Genomic DNA, 27245 nt, shown 5'->3' on the forward strand with positions numbered 1-27245 from the left:
GATGATAATGACGATAATAATAACACTTAATGATGGTAATCATTTGTATGGTATGGGGCCATTAGACCAGTTTATTTATATTCTTTGAATAAAGTAAAAATCATGTACATCTTTTTTGACCTATGGTCTGTCGACTTTTTTTTTCTTTCTTTTTTTTTTTTAGTCGTTCGTGTTTTGATTTGCGTCGAGCAGCGCCGCCTGGGTGTCTAATATGTCTCGCCCTCTGTCGAGTAGAAGAGGAAGTTTGACCGCCGATCGCACCGCTGTGTTTGTTGTGCTGGGTTGATCGACGGTCGAGTGTGTCTGTTGTGTATCGAGTGTCCCGTTTTCTGTCGCGGGTTGTCTGTGAAATGCTGTACTCCGTTTTCTGTTCAGTAGCGAGAACTGTTTGTGAAATTATAAAATTTCGTTTCCTGCTACGTAGCTTAACAGATTCCATTTTCTGTTAAGAGTAGCGGAGATTATCAATCGGGTACTTTTATATCTCTGTATAACTTTAAACTGTCGGCACTTTAGGGGTTGAACAAGCTATAAGAACATGTCAAGTCTTGAAATTATATTGTGGACATTTGAAGATGATGTTTAAGATCATTAGAGTGGTGGTTATAACTTGATATTGATGACCTTAATGACCCTGGCAGTTAACCCGAATTCCAGGTCACCAAAACCAATCACAGATGACGTACGGGTTAGTTAAAGGTAATTGTTTAAGGTAATTAGATTAAATCTGACGGATAACCATTCTGGAAAGCTCATTATTTTCATTTAATTCAGTTAAATGAGGCGAAATGATTTGGGTTTACTTCTGGGAGATTAGGGCAGGTCGGTAGTTAAGAATGGGTTTTGAACCACTTAGGTGAAGTGGAGTAGTTTGATATAAGATGGTCAGATTAACCTGGGTTATGTATGTGAGGGGATGAGATGATATATAGACTGTTGTATAGGGATATAACATTTGTTCTCAGCGCCAATTGAAACCTCCTGTTAGATTTGTTAGTTCCGGAAGGGTCGCTTTAAACTAACAAGTTCGAATTCGGTGACCGGGAACGTATACGTGTTGGAAAATTTGATTAATATAAACTTTAAACTTTTCGACTTTTAGACGAAATATATGTTGAAAGTAGCATACTTTCAACATGGGTGAGTTTGGCACAGTCCAGCACAAGATACTGACTCTTTTTTTTTAAGAATGTTTCAGTTCCATTAATTACTTAGCTTCAAGTAAACATTGTATGTATAAACTTGTGTATACTATACATGTATATATGTAGTGTGTCGTAAACTCCGTTTTATCGATTGTATGAAGGGCGGCCAATTTTTATTATACACTTAGATGAATAGAAAGTAAGAATTAGACCCAGTTAGACCATGTCCTTGCTGCCTCGCGGGCCACGGTGACGAAGTGCCCGGCGAACTGGTCCATAGAATTCGCTGTGTTCTGTAGTAAGTTTGTACTTGTGAAGTGTTGTGGGACACAAGGCGAGTGTGGCGCACGACATCGTCAGCGATCGTTTCTCCCGGCGCTCGGGAATGTTTTGTGTGTGTGGTATTGACGCCTCTTTGGAGCTCGACGGTACGACTTCTTTTGAAGCAGGGCGGTACTACGACCCTTTAGTGGTACGACGATGTGAGGGTCTGAGCATCTCGGTACGACCCTTGAGCACGACGGTATGACTCTTGAGCACGACGGTGTGACGCACTGAACACGACGGCACGACCCATGAGCACGACAGTAGGAGCACAGATGTACGACCCCTTTTAGTAAGACGCGTACGACCCTTTATGCACAGGGGTACGACCTTTGAATGAGGAGGGTACGTGCCCTTGAGTGTGACGACCTGGCCTACGACTCGATTCTTGAGGGGGGTCAGGTCACAGACCACCGTAAGTCGTACGGTCGTGCTCAAGGACTTGACTGGCAGTTCACTGATGATAGGGAGAACAGTTGTTACACCCCTAACAGCCCATACCGGTATAGCAGTTTCCCCTCGTTAGCTCACATCACCAATACTCGCGTACAGACGGGAGATATTGAAATATATTTCACATATGAAAAAGATGTCCCCCTACTCAAATATATTTCATATATGAAAAACGTACCCCCCCCCTCCTCCACCCTACTCATTAAAGAACAGGCGATTTATGAATATACATTTGAAAAACATTTTCCCTTCGTTTATATCCATGTTTCAGTCATGTTGTTAAAATGACTGAGGTAGGTTGGTGTATATTTCAACATTATCAGTAAGTTAAGCTCGTGAGTTTAAATTCGTGCTTAAGTGGATTACCTGTACAGTACTTCACAGTCTGTGACCCGAACGCGACGTGTATCAAGTCCGTCAGTGGTCGTGGAATGGGGTCAAGGCCACCCACAGCAAGGGACATGACCTCTGATGGCAGGACAGTGATGATAATAATAAACATCAGAGATAATGTCAGATATAAGATATCCTAATCAGTTGTTGACGTTAGCCAGTGGGAGACCTTTGAATTGACGCCTTTATATAAACGCCAGAGGTGTTACCAGACTCTGCCTGCTCGAGGCAATACCGCGAGTAAAAAAAAAAAAGTCCCCTTCGGCGAGGCTGCCTTTCCCTGCTGCTGGAAGTAGCGCAGCCTTGGGTAGCAGGAGCCTTAAGGGAAAGTTTCTGGTGTAGTTATAGACAGAATCAAGATGAAAGACTTAGAACTTTTATAGAAAAGATATACAGGTGTATTTATGGGTTTGTATAGATACACTGCTCTACTTTTTATGTCTAGAGAGCAATACAACTGTATTTGATGAGAGTACAGGCGTACATTCGCATTTATGAGTGTACATACGTACATTCGCATTTATGAGCGTACAGACGTACTTTTGCATTTATGAGCATACATACATTCGCATTGATGTGTGTACGGAGATGTACACAGCTGTATTCATGGGTGTACAGACGTATACAGTCGTATATACGGATGAAAAATACATACAGTTGAATCTTTAAGAGTACAGACACGCACACACGTGTGTTTCACAGGTGTACAGATGTATATCGAGTTGTAGTTATGAGTGTACAGATATATACAGTTGTATTTGAGTGTACAAAGAGGCACAGTTGTATTTGAGTGTACAAAGATGCACAGTTGTATTTATGATTTTATAGATGTATACAGTTATATTTCTTGGTGTATAGAGAGATACCGTTGTATTTATAGATGTACATTAGTGAATGTATTTTTTCTTATCACATGCGTACACTTTTACAGCGAACTATGTATGTTGAGTATACTGCTATCTCTGACGTCAGTCGCGATGTCTGGTGTTTACGTATTCATTTATTGGTATTTATTTTTTCTTCGAATGATAAACAGGATCGTGGCCGACCTCACGTTTATCATTTCATTAATGACAGGGTCCGCTCGCGGGCAGAGCCATCTCGGTAGACTGTATTGTACTAGGCCATTAGAAGGAGCGCGTTCGAGAACACACTTCTGAAGGTCTTATGGGACTAACTGCGTTAGCGAGGTAGCGCCAGAAACAGTAGAAGAAATGGCCTCGCTCGCTCACATCCGCTTTCTGGCTGTCATGTATATGGCGTCGAAATCAGAGTCCTCTATTCTCAAGTCAGTCCCCACAGACCTTTCCGCGGTTTCGCCCCGGCTGCTCCACATGCCCAGGGTTAGTTCGACAGCGCGTTGCGCCCTCCCCCCTCCCCGTATACCACAGCGCTCCGATTCGTTCTATTGCGTGCATGCCTCACACCCTGTTGCATGTTCGAAGCATCTTTACTTCATCCTTCCACGTCCTCCTTGCTTCCCCGCCTTTTCTTATTTTCCCTGAATTTTGTTAATGCTTGTCACCCCAAGTCTCATTTATCATTATGATAATGGGTATATATATATATATATATATATATATATATATATATATATATATATATATATATATATATATATATATATATTTATTGCCATTAACGCGCACTTTCATAGAACACAATACCCTGCAGACAGTAGGATTCGAACCCCCTACCATTTGTGTGGGGGGCTAGAGTCCTCGGCTCCCACACAGATGGTAGCGGTTCGAACCCTGCTGTCCGAAGGGCATTATGTGATATATATATACATAATCAATCATTATCTCTGCAGGTTGGTTTGCTTGGGCAGTGAATACTGTGTTTCAGCGGGTGAGTTCCTGGCTTATTTGACTTCATGTAATACTGATGATAATAGTAAATTATTCTTATTATTATTTTGTCATTACTATTATCATCATTTTTTATATTATCTTGCTTTCATAAATTATTCATATTATTAATTTTGTCATTAGTATTATCATTATTTTTTGTATTTTCTTATTTTCGTTATAGTTTCTTTTCCTTCTGTTGTTAATATGAATTATTATTGTTTCGTGTTCTCGTTAGGTAAGAAATGTATCTGTTATTATGTCCTCACTTCTCATTTTCTGTCATAAAACTTTTCCACGTTTTCTTTCTTTCTTTCTTTTTCTCTTTTTTTGACCTGGGTCATTGGGAGAGAGGGATGGTGGTGGGTGGTTGGGTGCTGCCGGAGGGGTGCAGTCGACCCTGCCTGGGTCAGGTTGGAGGGCAGGGCCCTAGGGCATGACTGAGAGAGGCAGGGTCAGCTGCACCCTTCTGGGGTATGGCTGAGGCCGGGAGAGCGGCTGGACACAGCCACGGGTGTTCTCTGCTCCACACAGCACCGTAGCCATATTTCCCAGTGATTAATATAATCTTAGTCGTTGATCGTGCAGTTTTTATGTCGATGTATTAATTGTTAATTTGTGTAATACCTCTTCTTTTTTAAATAAGTGGTTCTATTTTTTTTTTTTCGACGGCGGTGTTACAGGAGCCATGCATTACAGACGGGGTTTGGCCAACCTGTAATTTAGTTTTACTAGTTAGAAATTCAGGGCCAGTTTGAAATATAAGTAGGACAATGTAGACAGTGGCTTGACCACAGCGATTATTACAGCTGGTACAGTGAAAACGTTTGGACCTGTTGTATGATTTATTTCATCATAGTGTAGCCACCACTTGGCTGTATTACAGATGTATTTTGTACTTTGTTTATGGTTGTATGTTTAATGTTCCTGTATTGTTCGATGTGACTGACTGTATGTGGGTGTTACCGGACTCTCGAGGCCAGCTTGTGGTTACGCTACCTGTGGAAAGTCCCCCCTCGGCAAGACTGTATCATATCCAAACAACATAGCCAAAGAGGTCTATCCTTTCCCTGCAACTGATGGTAGTGCAGCCTTCAAGTTGCATGAAACCGAGTACAAAGAGTCATTTAGGGTTGATTTATAATAATGATAATAATAATAATTATAATAATAAGAATAATAATGATAATATAAAATTTATGATAATAGTAATAATAATAATAATAATAATAATGATAATGATAATAATAATAATAATAATAATATAACATTTATAATGATAATAATGATAATAATAATGATAATATTAATGATAATAATAATAATAATAATAATAATAATAATAATAATATATTTTTTTTTTTTTATTTTTTTTTTTTCGACGGCGGTGTTACAGGAGCCATGCATTACAGACGGGGTTTGGCCAACCTGTAATTTAGTTTTACTAGTTAGAAATTCAGGGCCAGTTTTGAAATATAAGTAGGACAATGTAGACAGTGGCTTGACCACAGCGATTATTACAGCTGGTACAGTGAAAACGTTTGGACTGTTGTATGATTTATTTCATCATAGTGTAGCCACCACTTGGCTGTATTACAGATGTATTTTGTACTTTGTTTATGGTTGTATGTTTAATGTTCCTGTATTGTTCGATGTGACTGACTGTATGTGGGTGTTACCGGACTCTCGAGGCCAGCTTGTGGTTACGCTACCTGTGGAAAGTCCCCCCTCGGCAAGACTGTATCATATCCAAACAACATAGCCAAAGAGGTCTATCCTTTCCCTGCAACTGATGGTAGTGCAGCCTTCAAGTTGCATGAAACCGAGTACAAAGAGTCATTTAGGGTTGATTTATAATAATGATAATAATAATAATTATTATTATTATTAATATTATTAATTTTGTCATTAGTATTATCATTATTTTTTGTATTTTCTTATTTTCGTTATAGTTTCTTTTCCTTCTGTTGTTAATATGAATTATTATTGTTTCGTGTTCTCGTTAGGTAAGAAATGTATCTGTTATTATGTCCTCACTTCTCATTTTCTGTCATAAAACTTTTCCACGTTTTCTTTCTTTCTTTTTCTCTTTTTTTGACCTGGGTCATTGGGAGAGAGGGATGGTGGTGGGTGGTTGGGTGCTGCCGGAGGGGTGCAGTCGACCCTGCCTTGGTCAGGTTGGAGGGCAGGGCCCTAGGGCATGACTGAGAGAGGCAGGGTCAGCTGCACCCTTCTGGGGTATGGCTGAGGCCGGGAGAGCGGCTGGACACAGCCAGGGGTGTTCTCTGCTCCACACAGCACCGTAGCCATATTTCCCAGTGATTAATATAATCTTAGTCGTTGATCGTGCAGTTTTTATGTCGATGTATTAATTGTTAATTTGTGTAATACCTCTTCTTTTTTAAATAAGTGGTTCTATTTTTTTTTTTTCGACGGCGGTGTTACAGGAGCCATGCATTACAGACGGGGTTTGGCCAACCTGTAATTTAGTTTTACTAGTTAGAAATTCAGGGCCAGTTTGAAATATAAGTAGGACAATGTAGACAGTGGCTTGACTACAGTGATTATTACAGCTGGTACAGTGAAAACGTTTGGACCTGTTGTATGATTTATTGTATCATAGTGTAGCCACCACTTGACTGTATTACAGATGTATTTTGTACTTTGTATATGGTTGTATGTTTAATGTTCCTGTATTGTTCGATGTGACTGACTGTATGTGGGTGTTACCGGACTCTCGAGGCCAGCTTGTGGTTACGCTACCTGTGGAAAGTCCCCCCTCGGCAAGACTGTATCATATCCAAACAACATAGCCAAAGAGGTCTATCCTTTCCCTGCAACTGATGGTAGTGCAGCCTTCAAGTTGCATGAAACCGAGTACAAAGAGTCATTTAGGGTTGATTTATAATAATGATAATAATAATGATAATAATAATAATGATAATGATAATAATGATAATAATAATAATGATAATGATAATAATAATAATGATAATGATAATAATGATAATATTAATGATAATAATAATGATAATAATAATGATAATGATAATAATGATAATAATAATGATAATGATAATAATGATAATATTAATGATAATAATAATGATAATATTAATGATAATAATAATGATAATAATAATAATAATAATGATAATATTAATGATAATAATAATAATTATTATTATTATTATTATTTTATTATTATTATTATTTTATTATTATTTTGTCATTACTATTATCATCATTTTTTATATTATCTTGCTTTCATAAATTATTCATATTATTAATTTTGTCATTAGTATTATCATTATTTTTTGTATTTTCTTATTTTCGTTATAGTTTCTTTTCCTTCTGTTGTTAATATGAATTATTATTGTTTCGTGTTCTCGTTAGGTAAGAAATGTATCTGTTATTATGTCCTCACTTCTCATTTTCTGTCATAAAACTTTTCCACGTTTTCTTTCTTTCTTTTTCTCTTTTTTTGACCTGGGTCATTGGGAGAGAGGGATGGTGGTGGGTGGTTGGGTGCTGCCGGAGGGGTGCAGTCGACCCTGCCTTGGTCAGGTTGGAGGGCAGGGCCCTAGGGCATGACTGAGAGAGGCAGGGTCAGCTGCACCCTTCTGGGGTATGGCTGAGGCCGGGAGAGCGGCTGGACACAGCCACGGGTGTAATGATAATGATGATGATTATAATGATAATAGTAATGATATAATTATGATAATAATGATAGTGATGATAATGATAATAACAAGGATAATGATAATAATGGTAATAATAATAATAATTATTATTATTAATAATAATTATTATTATTATTATTATTATTATTATTATTATCATATAATGATAATAGTAGTAATGATAATGATAGTGAATTTCACCGTCACCAGCGCGCCATAGCGTTATCAGTCGACCCATCGCTGTTATCAGCTGCCCGTCAGCACGGGGGTTGACGCCCTGCGCATCACCCCAGCACTGATGATGATGATGATGATGATAAGTCCGTATTGTTCCCGGCTTAAGCCTGTTAGGGCGTCACCTGGTCAAGAGGATTGGCTGGCCCCCTCCGCTACCGTCACACACCGAGGCCCTCCCGCCACCCTCCGGTGGAATTGAGACCCAGAGATGCTAGGTGGGTTACTCTCTCTCTCTCTCTCTCTCTCTCTCTCTCTCTCTCTCTCTCTCTCTCTCTCTCTCTCTCTCTCTCTCTCCATTATTAAACCGTCACCCACTAAGACGGTAACGTTAACCGTCATTGAACCGTCGTCAAACCGTCAACCCGACGTGATGGGGTTTACGCTCGTTAACTGTCATTAAACCCTCACTCTTCAGTAAATCCGGTGGTCTTATTTTAAGACGAATTAAACCTGCTTCGCATTTTCATAGTTTTTACCCCCCCCCCTCTCTCTCTCTCTCTCTCTCTCTCTCTCTCTCTCTCTCTCTCTCTCTCTCTCTCTCTCTCTGTATATATATATATATATATATATATATATATATATATATATATATATATATATTCCCAGGGGATAGGGGAGAAAGAATACTTCCCACGTATTCCCTGCGTGTCGTAGAAGGCGACTAAAAGGGAACGGAGCGGGGGGCTGGAAATCCTCCCCCTCGTTTTTTTTTTTTTTTTTGTTTTGTTTTGTTTTTTCCAAAAGATGGAACAGAGAAGAGGTCCAGGTGAGGATATTCCCTCAAAGGCCCAGTCCTCTGTTCTTAACGCTACCTCGCTATCGCGGGAAATAGCGAATAGTATGGAAAAAAAAAAAAAAAAAAAAAAAAAATATATATATATATATATATATATATATATATATATATATATATAGTAATTACTTTTCGCTAAGGTGTTGTGTCTTGAACTAACCTGGTATAATCTAACTTAATCCATCTCGAACCTAATTAAACTGAAGGAAATCACAGCTGAACTTAATTCATCACAGTTTGATTACCAGAGTCGTCACAACGACCTGAGCCATTACAACCGAACTGAGGCCACTACAACATAACAATGTGGACCAGTAGCAGACTAAGTCGTTATAGCTTAACAACTTGGGCCATCACAACCTTAACAGGACACTATCCAAATACCGTGGGGCCCCTCTCACACCCTAACTTAACCTGAGGCATCACACACAACCCAGGTTATGACCCATCATTAGGAGGTAATTGCGCACTGTGTGTTGTGATTGCGAGAATGATTAGCAGGACACATTGTCGTGATTTTCTTTGTTACGTGTGTTGGATGATAATTACCGTTATTACATATGTGGTGATTTGTTATTTTCTTAGGCAGTTATCAGACATGTGAAGTGGTTGTGACCTGGTTATTGATCTTGTGTGTGGTGGTTGATGTTATTCAGCCTGCTTTGGTTCTGTCATTGAACAAGCGTGGTAATTTGTTCAATATCATTACGTGTTTGGGTGATTAATGAACTGTATTCCACGTTGGGGAATTATCAAAAGTGGTACAAAGTTATTATTATCATGAAGTTGCTATACATGCGTGGTGGTTGGATACTGGGGGGGTTTGACATGAATGATTATGTATATCTGTAACACAGTTGTTGGTAATTAATTACAGGTAATTAACTATTACACAAGTATGGCTGTTGGAATTACATAACACACTAGCTCAACATATTACACCTGTATAGTAATTTAGATTTTTTAATAGTGATTGATATTGTTATGTGTGATGTATGGTCATTTTATCGACACACATGAATTATGTTAGTTATAACACATGTATGTGAATTGTAGAAGTGTTATTATATGTTTGATCTTTGGTACTTGCGTATGTGTATTCATTGTTATTGCCATTATATATGTGTTATTTGATTGTGGCTTCTGGATGCTGGATGTGTTCCTGTTTTGTGGTGTCGTAGACATCCAAATTGCTTTTATTGTGTGGTACTGTTGATAGCTAGGTGGCCTTATTGTGTGGCACAGTTGACATTCAAATGTCCTTTATCGTGGTATGGTTTACGTTCAAAAGGCTTGTCTTGTGTGGTAAAGTTGATAATTGTTTTATGGTTGACGTCTAAAACCTTTAATGGTACAATTGACAACCGAAAACTAAAGCAAAAGAAAAGACACAATTGATAATGGGTGTTACTGTGTGATAAAAAACTTATAACATCATTGTGGTAGCCAAATGCCCCCGTGCAAGCCAACATGACCTTAGTAGACGTATGTGGTATATGTAGTCGACAGAAGTCCAGCAATTTGTGGTGCAAACCTTGATTGTGGTGCAGCTAAAACCGAAGGTCTTTATTTTACTACCTAGCGCAATTCACAACTAAGATACTTTTTTTTTTCACTTATAAAAGACACTGAAACACTTATTGTGGTATAGCTGACACCCCCCCCCCCCCCCCCCCCCCGAGATCTTTATTTATATGGGTCAGGTGTGGTATAGTGCTCTGGCTCCATGAAGACTGTACAACCCTTGACCACTACCCTCTGGGTATAATGGCCAGAGCAGGCCTAATGACCTGAGCTGACCTGGTGAGAGCCAGGGGTCGTGCAGACGCAGAACGCAGAGACGCAGAACCTCGCCGCTCGCGTCCTTGCGTATGTCAAAACCAACATTCCGTACTGCGTGTCCTTCGTAGTTTAAAAAGAAAAAAAAAAATCAAGCGAATTAGAACAATGTATATAATGTTTTTAATATACTCTTTTAGCTGAACTGTTGATGTAATTAACTTCAGTCAGACGCAGGTAATTTAAGCGGTCAGGTGTATTTCCTTTCTGTGCTCAAAAATTAATTAATTTTTCACGAGCGGCGTAAAATTATTCATTAAGTATACACCAGAAAATTCCTCACCAACTCTGAGCTAACTTGCAAATGAGAGTGTGTAATTAATAGCAGAAGCAATTTATTATCCTAATCAAGATAATTAAGCTACGAGACGGCGAGGAAATTGCCTCGGCCCGGGACGGCCGGCCGCCGACACCCCTCTAACCGGCCCCGCTAACTTTTGCAGCCAGTGAGGGGACGTGCGCGCGCAAGCCCCGCCCACCAATCACCAGGCTCCTCCCACCATTTTGTGGCGGCTAGGTTGGCGGGCGAGACCGGAGTGGTATTTTCTGCTCTTATCTCCGCGTATGACGAGTTTGTAAGAAGTGTTTGGGGTTTATCCTAACCGGAGGTATCTCACGGAACTAATCAGAGCAACCTGGACCGTCAGCGCCGGCCCCGTTGATGAAATAATAGGCGAAAAGGAGGAAATTATTTCGGTGGCAACTTGACAAATTGCAGGAGGGCGAGTCTCCGCCCACCATTTTGTATCAGTGATGAAGACGGCTTGTGATTGGTGGAAGATGGGTTGAGTGCCAATCCTGACCGACAAGTGATCCAATTCATGTGTTTTTGGCTTAAATACTCTCACATTAGTTAACTTATCCCATTATTGTCACCGGATCGGTCGTGGATAGACCCCGAGAAATCTGAGGGGACTTGCAGGGTGTCTGGAGGTTCCTTCGGTGGGGATACGTGGAAGGAATCTGCACGGCGCTTAATTCCTCGGAGTTTGTTGCCTGGTGGCGGACTAGCTGGAGGTCTTGTGTGAGGCGCTGGCCAAGTGTACTTTGAAGGATCTTGGGAGACATGGACGTGAGGGCCTGCTGAACCTGACACTTGTTGAGCATGTTGCATTACAAGTAACTGATGGATTAAGGAGAAATATATATATATTTTTTTTATCGCTCGGACTCAAAAAGCATTCAGTCGGCAGTTAGTTTTATTTTCACCATGGAAAAACTGACCGAGTTTGTGTCTAAGTCCTTCGACCCGACGAAGAGCGCCCTGAGCGTCCAGTACCTGGCCCAGTCGGCGGCGAAGCCCGACCCCATGCGCTCCGAGACGCCGGGAGGCACGGAGTCTGATTCCTCGGGCCCGCATGACCTGCGGGTGACGGTGCCCCACGCCGGCCTGCCGCTGGGCCTGCCCCTCGACCTGCCGCGGTACCCGAGCATACCCATGGGCAGCGCTGGCCTGCCCTACCCTCTGCCCCTGCTGATGGCTCACCGGCCGGCCCAGATGCCGCACCTCTCCCTCCGACACCACCCGCCCTCGCCCGCATCGCCGTCGCCGTCTTCCCCACGACGGTACGAGGAATCAAGCCCGAAACGTCACCGGCGACTGTCGGGGGACGACCGCCACACCCCGAGCTCCCACGATGAGGACGAGGACGAAGACGTGGACGTCGAGGCCTCTGACCATCCCGAGGAGGCGGCCAATCTATCCTTAGCCAACGCCAAACCCCCGCAAGACCTCGACAGCGCCTCCGAGACCGAAAGCCACGAGAAAGACCAAATGCCGATCAAATCGGAGCCTATGGAGGGTCTGCCCAACGGGGACGCCTCCGTCACCAGCTCTCAGGACGTGATCAACAACAACAGTAGCCACAGTAACAACAATAATGGCATCATGAATAAGGGTGACGGAAGGACCCTGGGGACCCCAGCCTCCCCCAGTAGCTCCCCCGGACATGGACTTCCACCCCAGCACAGCCCGGGGCCTCTCCCTCCTGCAGCAGCAGGTACAGCAGCAGCCTCGGCCACAGCCAGCATCAGGGGGTCACCTCTGGATCCATCGTCACAGCACCGCCGCTCGCCGGACGCGCCCGCCGACGGCCACCCCAACACACCAGGTGAGCCCTCCCACCCAACTCCCCCACAAACCCATTTTCATGGTAGGTGAAACCTCCCATGTTAGCATCCCCCATCAGGCATCATGGGGAACACCTCCCATGCTGTGCTGCTACCCCATAAACCATCACCACTGGAGGAAATACCTCCCACGACACTACCCCATGAATTAATGGAGGTGAAATCTCTTGTGCATGAACCCCCAGAAGCCATGGTATCCATATCTTGTTTCTGAAACCCACGGTAGATAAAGCTTACAAGGAATCCGTCCTGTGAATATCCTTCTAAGCACAAGAGGGTAACATCTTCCATGGCACAGTCTGTTGCACTTACATTGACTTATATATTAGTCCTCCACTTGCACAATAGTTGTAAAATACCATATATATTTTGTCTCAATATATATATATATATATATATATATATATATATATATATATATATATATATATATATATATATATATTCCAGCGGGTGGCTGGAAATCCTCCTCTTTCTTGTTTTTTTAATTTTCCAAAAGAAGGAACAGAGAAGGGGGTCAGGTGAGGATATTCCCTCTAAGGCCCAGTTCTCTGTTAACGCTACCTCGCTAACGCGGGAAATGGCAAATAGTATGAAAAAAAAAAAAATATATATATATATATATATATATATATATATATATATATATATATATAAACATCTAAAACGGCATCGTGTGACAATATATTTTCCACTGAGTCCCAAGTTCACCAGTGTGGCATGCAGCCGATGGCCGCAGGTTGGGAAGGCCAGAGTGGTCAAGTTTTATCCATTATATTTCCTGTGTTTACGGTCGGTGAGCGTGGGAGATGCCGGCCGCACTCCCAGCCACTGGGAGAAAATACTTTTATTATTATATTTGCTTTTCAAACTTGGACGCTTTTATGGTAAACGATCGAGCCAAAACCGCTCCTCCGCGGAGGGGAGGTATGGAGATGCTTTCTAAGGGCATGGGCACCTGTGCTCGATATGTATTGATTCACAAAAGCATAGGTATATTAAACTGCTTGTGATACTGCAGTCATAAGTGGTTACATATATGTATATATATATATATATATATATATATATATATATATATATATATATATATATATATAGCGACGGGGCAAAGTGAATAAATAGATAAATATATATAGGGGAGAAAGAATACTTCCCACGTGTTCCCTGCGTGTCGTGGAAGGCGACTAAAAGGGAAGGGAGCGGGGGGCTGGAAATCCTCCCCTCTCATTTTTTTTGAAATTTTCCAAAAGAAGGAACAGAGAAGGGGGCCATATGAGGATATTCCCTCAAAGGCCCAGTCCTCTGTTCTTAACGCTACCTCGCTAATGCGGGAAATGGCGAATAGTATAAAAAAAAATATATATATATATATATATATATATATATATATATATATATATATATATATATATATATATATATTATATATATTATATATATATATATATATATATATATATATATATATATATATATATATATATATGCCCTAGTCCCCTTTTCGTGAAAGAGTCCTGGATTCCTTTACTAGGAGATCCTGCAGCTCTTAAGAATGCGCTACTTCCAGGAGCAGAGAAATGATGGGTCCCCTAGATGAATCTGCTCTTTTGACGAGATTGTACTAACGATGATACAGCCTCGCAAAAGGTGACTTTTCACTCACAATATACACGTAATCTTATGCATGTGGTCGATAATACCAGGAAGGATATATATATATATATATATATATATATATATATATATATATATATATATATATATATATGATCGTTGTTGGAATGGCCGTCGCGGTAGTTATCAGCTCTTTAGGAACTGCTTTTGTTCTGAAATCCCTACCCTACAGTATCTCAACCACCCACCAGGCAGCGGAAATGATTGTGCTAATGTTGTTAGGGTACACATCCTGGTTGGGCAACCGACCAATCACAGGGGAGGAACGTAGGACGAAGTGCCATTAATGTAAACCAGCGACCGACCAATCAGCGGGCAGAAATGTAACATTACTGGTGCATTCGGGGTACAAACTGATGGTGTAGCTTACTGACTGGTTGTTACAGTCGACGTCATGCGTCATTTCGGCGTTGCAGTCCGCGTCATGCGTCATTTCGGCTCTACAGTCGGCGTCATGCGTCATTTGGGCTCTACAGTCGGCGTCATGCGTCATTTCGGCTCTACAGTCGGCGTCATGCGTCATTTCGGCTCTACAGTCGGCGTCATGCGTCATTTCGGCGTTACAGTCAGCGTCATGCGTCATTCCGGCGTTACAGTCAGCGTCATGCGTCATTTCGGCGCTACAGTCAGCGTCTTGCGTCATTCCGGCGTTACAGCCAGCGTCATGCGTCACTTGGGTGTTACAGCCAGCGTCATGCGTCACTTGGGTGTTACAGTCAGCGTCATGCGTCATTTCGGCGTTACAATCAGCGTCATGCGTCACTTGGGTGTTACAGTCAGCGTCATGCGTCATTTCGGCGTTACAGTCAGCGTCATGCGTCACTTGGGCGTTACAGTCAGCGTCTTGCGTCATTCCGGCGTCAGGCGGTGCAAGGTACTGGTGGGGATTATGTATCCGTCGTGAAGGTTGTGTGTGGAACCTCATGCATGAGGCTTTGTGAGACGTGCACTGTGCGACCACACGCCACTGTACGAGCTGTATGTATGGTTTGTGAGACGTGCACAGTGCGACCACACGCCACTGTACGAGCTGTATGTATGGTTTGTGAGACGTGCACTGTGCGACCACACGCCACTGTACGAGCTGTATGTATGGTTTGTGAGACGTGCACTGTGCGACCACACGCCACTGTACGAGCTGTATGTATGGTTTGTGAGACGTGCACAGTGCGACCACACGCCACTGTACGAGCTGTATGTATGGTTTGTGAGACGTGCACTGTGCGACCACACGCCACTGTGCGAGCTGTATGTATGGTTTGTGAGTCGTGCACTGTGCGACCACACGCCACTGTACGAGCTGTATGTATGGTTTGTGAGACGTGCACTGTGCGACCACACGCCACTGTACGAGCTGTATGTATGGTTTGTGAGACGTGCACTGTGCGACCACACGCCACTGTACGAGCTGTATGTATGGTTTGTGAGACGTGCACTGTGCGACCACACGCCACTGTACGAGCTGTATGTATGGTTTGTGAGACGTGCACTGTGCGACCACACGCCACTGTGCGAGCTGTATGTATGGTTTGTGAGTCGTGCACTGTGCGACCACACGCCACTGTGCGAGCTGTATGTATGGTTTGTGAGTCGTGCACTGTGCGACCACACGCCACTGTACGAGCTGTATGTATGGTTTGAGCTGTTTGAGGTCGGGAATCACTGCGGGAGACGTGTGGCCCTTATAAAGCAAGAGGCCCTGAATATAAAGTACGTGGCCCTTATAAAGCAAGAGGCCCTGTATATAAAGTACGTGGCCCTTATAAAGCAAGAGGCCCTGTATATAAAGTACGTGGCCCTTATAAAGCAAGAGGCCCTGTATATAAAGTACGTGGCCCTTATAAACCAAGAGGTCCTGTGTATTAAGGACGTGGCCCTTATAAAGCAAGAGGCCCTGAATATAAAGGACGTGGCCCTTATAAAGCAAGAGGCCCTGAATATAAAGGACGTAGCCCTTATATAACAAGAGGCTCTATGTAAAGGACGTAGCCCTTATAAAGCAAGAGGCTCCGTATGTAAAGGACGTGGCCCTTATAAAGCAAGAGGCCTTATATGTAAAGGACGTGGCCCTTATAAAGCGAAGGGCCTTTTACTTTGCACGTAACCTTTGCATATGAGCTAATGTGAGACCCTTTATAAAGTAGGTCTGTGGGACCTGCCATAGCATGTGCGCCTTTTTAAACCCGTAGAACCATCGTAAACCATAAGGCACGTACAGGTCATAAACCCGTAGAACCATCATAAACCATAAGGCACGTACAGGTCGTAAACCCGTAGAACCATCGTAAACCATAAGGCACGTACAGGTCATAAACCCGTAGAACCATCGTAAGCCATAAGGCACGTACAGGTCATAAACCCGTAGAACCATCATAAACCATAAGGCATGTACAGGTCATAAACCCGTAGAACCATCATAAACCCATAAGGCACGTACAGGTCATAAACCCGTAGAACCATCATAAACCCATAAGGCACGTACAGGTCATATTTACCTTATAAAGGGAGGATACCCGCTTGACCGCCGTCAACCCTCACGGACCGAATGATCTCGATGTATTTGAAACCCTTTCGGTTGACAGGGGTCAAATTCTTGGCCGTTGACAAGTCGGGATGTGCTGTATACAAGTTAACCGTACGTGCATGGCTTGACCGCTGAGACTACGAACATGGTATACTTGACGGCAGAGGTTGTGGGTCGTACCGCATTATTGGACTTTGCTTCTCATTTTACACTTTATTGCCGAAACCGCAACGACGGTTGACCGTAATGTTTTTAAAATTGACCGTTGACAGTTAACCCGAGTTTTTGCTTGACCGCTGAGCGAGTGCCCCGTCCTTTCCTGACGCTGGTTTATGCACTTGACCGCCAGCTAGAATTTGACCCCTCTGTATTATTCAGCAGCTAACGCTTGCCTCTTCACTGTTGCTTGGCGGGTAACAGTTGGCCGCATTGTGTTACTTGACTGATTACAGGAAAGTGTTCCGTGGATTTTGACCGGGTGCCTTCCTTATTCTGCTGCTTGACCGCTGACATTGTATCATATATTATTTGACCGCCGACGGTTAGCTACTGTATTGTTTGACCGCTGACAGTTAGCTACTGTATTGTTTGACCGCTAACAGTTAGCTATTTTATTGTTTGACCGCTGACAGTTAGCTATTGTATTGTTTGAACGCTGACAGTTAGCTATTGTATTGTTTGACCGCTGACAGTTAGCTATTTTATTGTTTGACCGCCAACGGTTGTCTTGTATTGGTTGACCGCTGACGGTTAGCTATTGTATTGTTTGACCGCTGACAGCTAGCTATTGTATTATTTGACCGCTGACAGCTAGCTATTGTATTATTTGACCGCTGACGGTTAGCTGTTGTATAATTTGACTGCTGACGGTTGTATTGTTTGACTGCTGACGGTTAGCTGTTGTATTTGACCGCTGACGGTTAGCTATTGGATTGTTTGACCGCTGACAGTTGAAGATATTGTCATGTTTGACTGCTGAAAGTTAACTGCATTGTATCGTTGAACAGTTGACAGCGTGGTTTAACAGTTGACTGTATTTTCCTTGACAGCTGATCGTTGACAGTATTGTATTGTTTGACCGCTAAACTTTGGCTGTGGGTGTTTGTGTTTGACCGCTGACAGTTGACCATATTGTGATCGTTGACCGCTGATAGTTGACCATATTGTACTCCTTGACCGCAAACAGTTGACTATATTGTAGCGTTTGACAGTTGACAGCATTGTCACGTTTGACCGCAAACAGGAGACAGATCTCTGTCGTTTGACCGCAAACAGGAGATATCTCTCGTTTGACCGCAAACAGGAGACAGATCTCTGTCGTTTGACCGCAAACAGTTGACTATATTGTAACGTTTGACAGTTGACCGCATTGTCACGTTTGACCGCAAACAGGAGACAGAACTCTGTCGTTTGACCGCAAACAGTTGACTATATTGTAACGTTTGACAGTTGACCGCATTGTCACGTTTGACCGCAAACAGGAGACAGAACTCTGTCGTTTGACCGCAAACAGGAGATATCTCTGTCGTTTGACCGCAAACAGTTGACTATATTGTAACGTTTGACAGTTGACCGCATTATCACGTTTGACCGCAAACAGGAGACAGAACTTTGTCGTTTGACCGCAAACGATTACCTATACCGCAAGGATTGGCGGCGTGCCGCAGTTGTCAGGGCATTATTGCTATCTTATCAGTCTGCTTTACTGGACGACTTGACCTTATTTTATGACTCGTCTGATAACACTTTATTACCCCCGTGACGCAAACACCGATCACGTGATTTTATTATTTTACCGGCGACATTTATTTTGCCGGCGACGGGTGTGGTGTTATTATTTGGCCGATGGAAGTTTGTGTGTTATATTGTATGCCGGTAACCTCGATTTTATCATTTTTGCCGGCAACATTATGATTTACTTTGACTCGTTATTTTGCCGGCGACATTATGATTTACTTTGCTGGTAACAATTTGACTTGTTATTTTGCCGGCGACATTATTTACTTCGCTGGTAACAATTTGACTCGTTATTTTGCCGGTCGTAGCACTGCGCCGTATCATTTTGCCGGTCGCTTTGCTTCATTTCGCCATGGACAGTGATTCCTTGTTTTGCCGGGAACACTTTCAGATATTAATTTTATCGGTAACTCAGACACGATATTTTGCCGGGAACACCTTTCCATTATTACATTTACCTTGTAAAAAAAACCATTTTGGATTACTCCCAAGGCTTCTGGTGCTCTTCTTTCCTTACCATTTTATTTCCTCTACTTTACTGAAATAAAGCGATAAGTACTTTCCTTTATTGCTTGATTATTGTGCTGTCTTACTCTGGGCTGAAGACCCCAGATGCTCTATTATTTTTGAACATTTTTCACCCAGGTACATGACGGATTTACTTCATGCCTTGTATTTTTGTCTTAAATGCAGGGTCCTCTCCTACTTTATTACCACGGAATGTTCCCTTTATCGCCGAACACATATTTCATTCATGACGTCACTTTTATCTTTATATCCTTATTCGACGCTGGCCATCTTTATTGGTTACTTGCCACTGAACACTTTACTTCCTTCATTGCTCGCCACCGAATACACTTTCCTTCCTTCGTTGCTCTCCGCTGGAGGTATAGTGCTTCCCTCATCACTTGCAGGTAAACTCGTTTACATCCTTCACTATTCATCACTGAATACTTCATTTCCTTCATAACTTTCCGCTGAGCACTTTCCTTCCTTCATAACTTACCGCTGAGCACTTTCCTTCCTTCATAACTTACGGCTGAGCACTTTCCTTCCTTCATAACTTACCGCTGAGCACTTTCCTTCCCTCATAAGTTACCATTGAACACACTTTCCTTCCTTCATAACTTACCGCTGAACGCTTCACTTCCTTCATAACTTACCGCTGCTGTCTTTCCTTCCTTCACAACTAACCGTTGAATGCTTCACTTCCTTCGTTACTCTGTCGGTAAACATTCATTGAACTTCCTTCGTTACTTAATGTTAAGTATTTATTTCCATCATTATCATTTAGCAGTCACATACACTAGCACTTACTTGTGGACTTGTGTGGTTACTTGGCCACTTTTGTTGTGTTTGGCCTGCCCTTTGTATACCTGGCCAACCCTTGTTGTCTTTGGCCAGCCTGTGGTTTACTTAGCTTGGCCTTAGATCGCTTGGCCAGCCCCTGGTTTATTTGTCTTGGCCTTGGATCACTTGGCCAGCTCTTATAGCACTTGGCCAACTCTTGGTTTACTTGGCTAGGCCTTGGATCTGATAGCCAACTCTTGGTTTACTTGGCTAGGCCTTGGATCTCATGGCCAACTCTTGGTTTACTTGGCTAGGCCTTGGATCTCATAGCCAACTCTTGGTTTACTTGGCTAGGCCTTGGATCTCATGGCCAACTCTTGGTTTACTTGGTTAGGCCTTGGATCTCATGGCCAACTCTTGGTTTACTTGGCTAGGCCTTGGATCTCATGGCCAACCCTGGGTTGACCGTATCAGTCAAGGCTCTGACTCCTACATTTTACCTGTGACTTTATTCAGAAGTTATCAGTCATCTCAGGTTACCAGTCTTTCCTAATGTTTAGCCAGACGTTGGTTTCATCTTGAGATCCTTTCCCAGCCGTGCACTGCGACCCTTGTATTGGCAGTGTTCCACCGCAAGCCTTGCATAGAAGACATTGCTTTGCGAAGGCTCCTCCCCCACCCACTTCTATAGTAGATGGAGACGGGACAGTAAAGCAGAAGGTTCCTCCCTCACCCACCACTATAGATGGAGACAGGACAGTAAAGCAGAAGGCTCCTCCCCCACCCACCACTATAGATAGAGACAGGACAGTAAAGCAGAAGGCTCCTCCCCCACCCACCACTATAGATGGAGACAGGACAGTAAAGCAGAAGGCTCCTCCCCCACCCACCACTATAGATGGAGACAGGACAGTAAAGCAGAAGGTTCCTCCCCCACCCACCACTATAGATGGAGACAGGACAGTAAAGCAGAAGGCTCCTCCCTCACCCACCACTATAGATGGAGACAGGACAGTCAAGCAGAAGGCTCCTCTCCCACCCACCACTATAGATGGAGACAAGGCAGTAAAGCAGGGGACCTGGTACCCTTCCTTATAACTTAAGCGAGGTGACAGTGTAGTTACATTTATTTGTTTCCAGCGTTACAAGGGGTAAATAACGCAAAAGTTGCGTTATTACCAGAGAAGACGATTCTTAAATGTGCCAGATCAAAGGATGATTATTTTTAGAGGAAGGAAAAGAGTACGGGAAATACTGTAATAATAAAGTTCGGGGACTGTTTTATGGTCAGTTGTAATGATGCATCGTATCATCTTTTTTTTGTATATATATTTCTATTCGTAAATAGAACTTGTCTTGCATTTTCAATAGGGAAGGGGGCGACTTAAAGTAGGGGGACATATTATTTTCCAAATGGTATGATAGTGTGGGAGGTGGGTTGATTAGAAAGGGTAGTGAGTGGTGGAATGAAGAAGTAAGATTATTAGTGAAAGAGAAGAGAGAGGCATTTGGACGATTTTTGCAGGGAAAAAATGCAATTGAGTGAGAGATGTATAAAAGAAAGAGACAGGAGGTCAAGAGAAAGGTGTAAGAGGTGAAAAAGAGGGCAAATGAGAGTTGGGGTGAGAGAGTATCATTAAATTTTAGGGAGAATAAGAAGATGTTCTGGAAGGAGGTAAATAAAGTGCGTAAGACAAGGGAGCAAATGGGAACTTCAGTGAAGGGCGCAAATGGGGAGGTGATAACAAGTAGTGGTGATGTGAGAAGGAGTTGGAGTGAGTATTTTGAAGGTTTGTTGAATGTGTTTGATGATAGAGTGGCAGATATAGGGTGTTTTGGTCGAGGTGGTGTGCAGAGTGAGAGGGTTAGGGAAAATGATTTGGTAAACAGTGAAGAGGTAGTAAAAGCTTTGCGGAGGATGAAAGCCGGCAAGGCAGCAGGTTTGGATGGTATTGCAGTGGAATTGATTAAAAAAGGGGGTGACTGCATTATTGACTGATTGGTAAGGTTATTTAATGTATGTATGACTCATGGTGAGGTGCCTGAGGATTGGCGGAATGCGTGCATAGTGCCATTGTACAAAGGCAAAGGGGATAAGAGTGAGTGCTCAAATTACAGAGGTATAAGTTTGTTGAGTATTCCTGGTAAATTATATGGGAGGGTATTGATTGAGAGGGTGAAGGCATGTACAGAGCATCAGATTGGGGAAGAGCAGTGTGGTTTCAGAAGTGGTAGAGGGTGTGTGGATCAGGTGTTTGCTTTGAAGAATGTATGTGAGAAATACTTAGAAAAGCAAATGGATTTGTATGTTGCATTTATGGATCTGGAGAATGCATATGATAGAGTTGATAGAGATGCTCTGTGGAAGGTATTAAGAATATATGGTGTGGGAGGCAAGTTGTTAGAGGCAGTGAAAAGTTTTTATCGAGGATGTAAGGCATGTGTACGTGTAGGAAGAGAGGAAAGTGATTGGTTCTCAGTGAATGTAGGTTTGCGGCACGGGTGTGTGATGTCTCCATAGTTGTTTAATTTGTTTATGGATGGGGTTGTTAGGGAGGTGAATGCAAGAGTTTTGGAAAGAGGGGCAAGTATGAAGCCTGTTGGGGATGAGAGAGCTTGGGAAGTGAGTCAGTTGTTGTTCGCTGATGATACAGCGCTGGTGGCTGATTCATGTGAGAAACTGCAGAAGCTGGTGACTGAGTTTGGTAAAGTGTGTGAAAGAAGAAAGTTAAGAGTAAATGTGAATAAGAGCAAGGTAATTAGGTACAGTAGGGTTGAGGGTCAAGTCAATTGGGAGGTAAGTGTGAATGGAGAAAAACTGGAGGAAGTAAAGTGTTTTAGATATCTTGGAGTGGATCTGGCAGCGGATGGAACCATGGAAGCGGAAGTGGATCATAGGGTGGGGGAGGGGGCGAAAATCCTGGGAGCCTTGAAGAATGTGTGGAAGTCGAGAACATTATCTCGGAAAGCAAAAATGGGTATGTTTGAAGGAATAGTGGTTCCAACAATGTTGTATGGTTGCGAGGCGTGGGCTATGGATAGAGTTGTGCGCAGGAGGATGGATGTGCTGGAAATGAGATGTTTGAGGACAATGTGTGGTGTGAGGTGGTTTGATCGAGTAAGTAACGTAAGGGCAAGAGAGATGTGTGGAAATAAAAAGAGCGTGGTTGAGAGAGCAGAAGAGGGTGTTTTGAAATGGTTTGGGCACATGGAGAGAATGAGTGAGGAAAGATTGACCAAGAGGATATATGTGTCGGAGGTGGAGGGAACGAGGAGAAGTGGGAGACCAAATTGGAGGTGGAAAGATGGAGTGAAAAAGATTTTGAGTGATCGGGGCCTGAACATGCAGGAGGGTGAAAGGCAGGCAAGGAATAGAGTGAATTGGATCGATGTGGTATACCGGGGTTGACGTGCTGTCAGTGGATTGAATCAGGGCATGTGAAGCGTCTGGGGTAAACCATGGAAAGCTGTGTAGGTATGTATATTTGCGTGTGTGGACGTATGTATATACATGTGTATGGGGGTGGGTTGGGCCATTTCTTTCGTCTGTTTCCTTGCGCTACCTCGCAAACGCGGGAGACAGCGACAAAGCAAAAAAAAAAAAAAAAAAATATATATATATATATATATATATATATATATATATATATATATATATATATATATATATATATATATATATATATATGGGAAGCAGAAGCCAGGGGTCGTACCGTCGTCCTTGCCGGGTTAATTATGTGCCTAGAAATTAATTATAAACAACACAATGATGACCCTTGTAATTAGTTGTACTAATTTCTTTATTAGATCTGTTTCGTACACCAAGAGAAAAATATTAGTAAATGCGAAAGTAAATCCCCATATCTCAAAATCTTTTGAGATATGGGGAAATTTTTTTCTTCTAGTACGGGGATTTACCATTGGGCAGATCTGAGGATTAGCCCTTTTATTTGTACGGGGATTTACCATCGGGCAGATTTGAGGATTAGCTCTCCTGTTTATGAGGATTTACCTTTGTTTAGATACTTACCGTTGTGTTGGTGTGTGGATTTACCATTGTTCAGTTATGAGGATTTACCATTGTGAGGATATGAGGATTTACCACCGTGTAGACGTAAGGATTTACCGTGATTTAGTTGCGAGGATTTCCTGTTGCGTCGGTGTGAGAGTAGCGTTGTGTAGGTACGGAACTTGACCGTAACCGTTTTGGGGGATTTATGTGTTGGAAGTACAGGGGATTTTAGAGGTGTGGGGATTTGCTCTTATACAGCCATGGGATTTACAGTGGCGTGGGCCAGAGAATTTCCATAGACGCTTCGAAAAACGAATGAGAAATGGATAGATTTTTTGAGCATTTTACATTCTACGTTTATATTTTTTTTATATAGAATATTTGATAACCCAGAACTGCATAGAAGACCACATGAACTCGTTGGTTGATCAAGTTGTCTCACTGATATCGATAATTTATATTGTAATAATTACCATATTTATTACATTAAATATATTTTTAGTGTTGTGTCTTTATTAAGTAGTTTGTGATACGAGAAGAAGTGGACAGCTATCAGCTGTGGCGGTGTGCCGTGTGTGACCCTTAGATAACTTGGGGCTGCCATATGGTATTAGATGCTACCTACAAATGGGTTTACCTCCGTCATTTTAAGTAACGCAGTACAGGCTAAGGGAGAGAGACATGTGCAGGAGAGGCGAATTGGTGTGAGAAAAAAAAAAGGTAGGGAAATATTGTACATAGGTACAAGATGGGTGGAGAGGAAGAGGGGTGGTGAGGGAGGTGGCGTGTTGCTGTTCGTATTGTGGTGTTCATGTGTTACGAAGGCAAAACATGAGAATCTCTGTAGCACACACACACACACACACACACACACACTCACACACACACACACACACACACACACACACAGAGGAAAGCGAGGGTGACAGCGTCGAGCTAGGGAGGCCAAATCATTAACATGTTGATGATGGTATTATTCTCGGGCGGTACACGCGAGGTAAACCTCATACCCGTTGCGCCACGAGAGCCTTATATATATATATATATATATATATATATATATATATATATATATATATATATATATATATATATATATATGACAGCTAGAGACTGAGTGTGACCGAATGTGGCCTTTGTTGTCTTTTCCTAGCGCTACCTCGCGCACATGAGGGGGAGGGTGTTGTTATTTCATGTGTGGCAAGGTGGCGATGGGAATGAATAAAGGCAGACAGTATGAATTATGTACGTGTATACATGTATATATCTGTGTGTGTATATATATGTATACGTTTAGATGTATAGGTATGTATATTTGCGTGTGTGGAAGTGTATGTATATACATGTGTAGGTGGGTGGGTTGGTCCATTCTTTCGTCTGTTTCCTAGCGCTACCTCGCTGACGCGGGAGACAGCGACATAGCACAATAAATAATTAGGTAAATATATATATTCATCCATTACTTGCGGAAAGTGAATGAGGGGTTGTGTGTGTGTGTGTGTGTGTGTGTTAAGATGACCCCCAGCTACCCAGGATCCACCTCGCCCTGCGTCCACACCCACCTTAGCATGCTTGCCAGGTGAGGACAAAGGCGTTCACAGTGTGTGTGTGTGTACTCCCCGGCGCTGGCGGTGCTTGGGATGCCGTGCGTCGGGGGAACCAGTGGCAGCAGCATGCAGAGGATAGACCTTGTCCTCTCCCTCTTCCTCCTCCACTACTGTATTATGTATCCACCTGGATAGATAGTGATCACCAGGCACAGTGCGAGTCGCAGACGGAGGATAGGTAACTTGGATTCTTGGACTCGCGTGGTTTGGACGTGGTTTTATGTGGCTTGATATGGTGTAGACTTTAAATTATTGTGTTGATTTTGTTATAGGATTTATTACAGATTTTTAGGTATTTTTTCGGTGTATATATATATATTAGGCCATTCTTTCGTCTCTTTCCTTGCGCTACCTCGCTTACGCGGGAACGCGGGAGGCAGCGAATAAGTATAATAGATAATACACACACACACACACACACACACACACACACACACACACACACACATATATATATATATATATATATATATATATATATATATATATATATATATATATATATATATATATATATATATGTAATCCCTGGGGATAGGGGAGAAAGAATACTTCCCACGTATTCCCTGCGTGTCGTAGAAGGCGACTGAAAGGGGAGGTAGCGGGTGGCTTGAAATCCTCCCCTCTCGTTTTTTTTTTTTTTTTTTATATAATTTTCCAAAAGAAGGAACAGAGAAGGGGGCCAGGTGAGGATATTCCCTCTAAGGCCCAGTCCTCTGTTCTAAATGCTACCTAGCTAATGCGGGAAATGGCGAATAGTATAATATATATATATATATATATATATATATATATATATATATATATATATTGGAAAGGATCACAAATTTGCGCGTGATCAAGATATTCCTATGAGTCCACGGGGAAAATGAAACACGATAAGTTCCCAAATGGCGTCCTAGCTTCGTCTCTTCGATGTATATCAACTGATTTATATTTCTCTCTTGTGTCTCACCTGATGATGTGATTATTACACGAAAGTGCACCTGGGAACTTATCGTGTTTCATTTTCCCCGTGGATTCATAGGAATATATTTATGTATATAACAGGATAGGTTCAGAGCCATCGTATGGTGGGTCTGTGATTCCATCAGGTAGGCTTCACATCGTCACCGTCACACGTGTACATGCGTCACACGTACATACACTCGCGTCACGTCCACAGAAACTTCTTCACACAAACCGGCGTCACGCCTATATACATTAGCGTCACACCTACAAACACTGGCGTCATACTGACTTACAGTAGCAACTTATTAAACACATTAGCGTTACACATGTAAGCACAACAGTCACTCCTACATATATCTCCGTCACACTTACATATTCTTGCGTCACATCTGCATAGAGAAGTAAAAGATAAAATATCATCATATTTCACACAGGTGTTGAAAGGTGATCGAGGCCATTTTTCCATAGATTAAAAGATTTTTTGGAGGACCAGCGTTGGGATCCACCAGTCTGTTTGGGTCATCGTGTGCCACGGTGCGGGACGCATCCACCTAAGGTGCAGTAGTAATGCCAGGGTAGGGGATGCGTGCGAAATATATA

General features: G+C 42.5%; 1 protein-coding gene across 1 annotated transcript in view; it reads left to right on the top strand.

The window, feature by feature from the left end:
* The first annotated feature begins 11611 nt into the window (after window positions 1-11611).
* Window positions 11612-27245, top strand: part of LOC139756876 (uncharacterized) — a 113942-nt gene continuing 98308 nt past the window's right edge. Inside the window, exon 1 of the mRNA XM_071676735.1 lies at window positions 11612-12828. Within this exon, the coding sequence (XP_071532836.1) occupies window positions 11928-12828 (901 nt within the window). The 5' untranslated portion in view covers window positions 11612-11927. The remainder of the gene's footprint in view (window positions 12829-27245) is intronic.

Source organism: Panulirus ornatus, chromosome 23 (assembly GCF_036320965.1).
Source record: "Panulirus ornatus isolate Po-2019 chromosome 23, ASM3632096v1, whole genome shotgun sequence".
Classification (NCBI taxonomy): domain Eukaryota; kingdom Metazoa; phylum Arthropoda; class Malacostraca; order Decapoda; family Palinuridae; genus Panulirus; species Panulirus ornatus.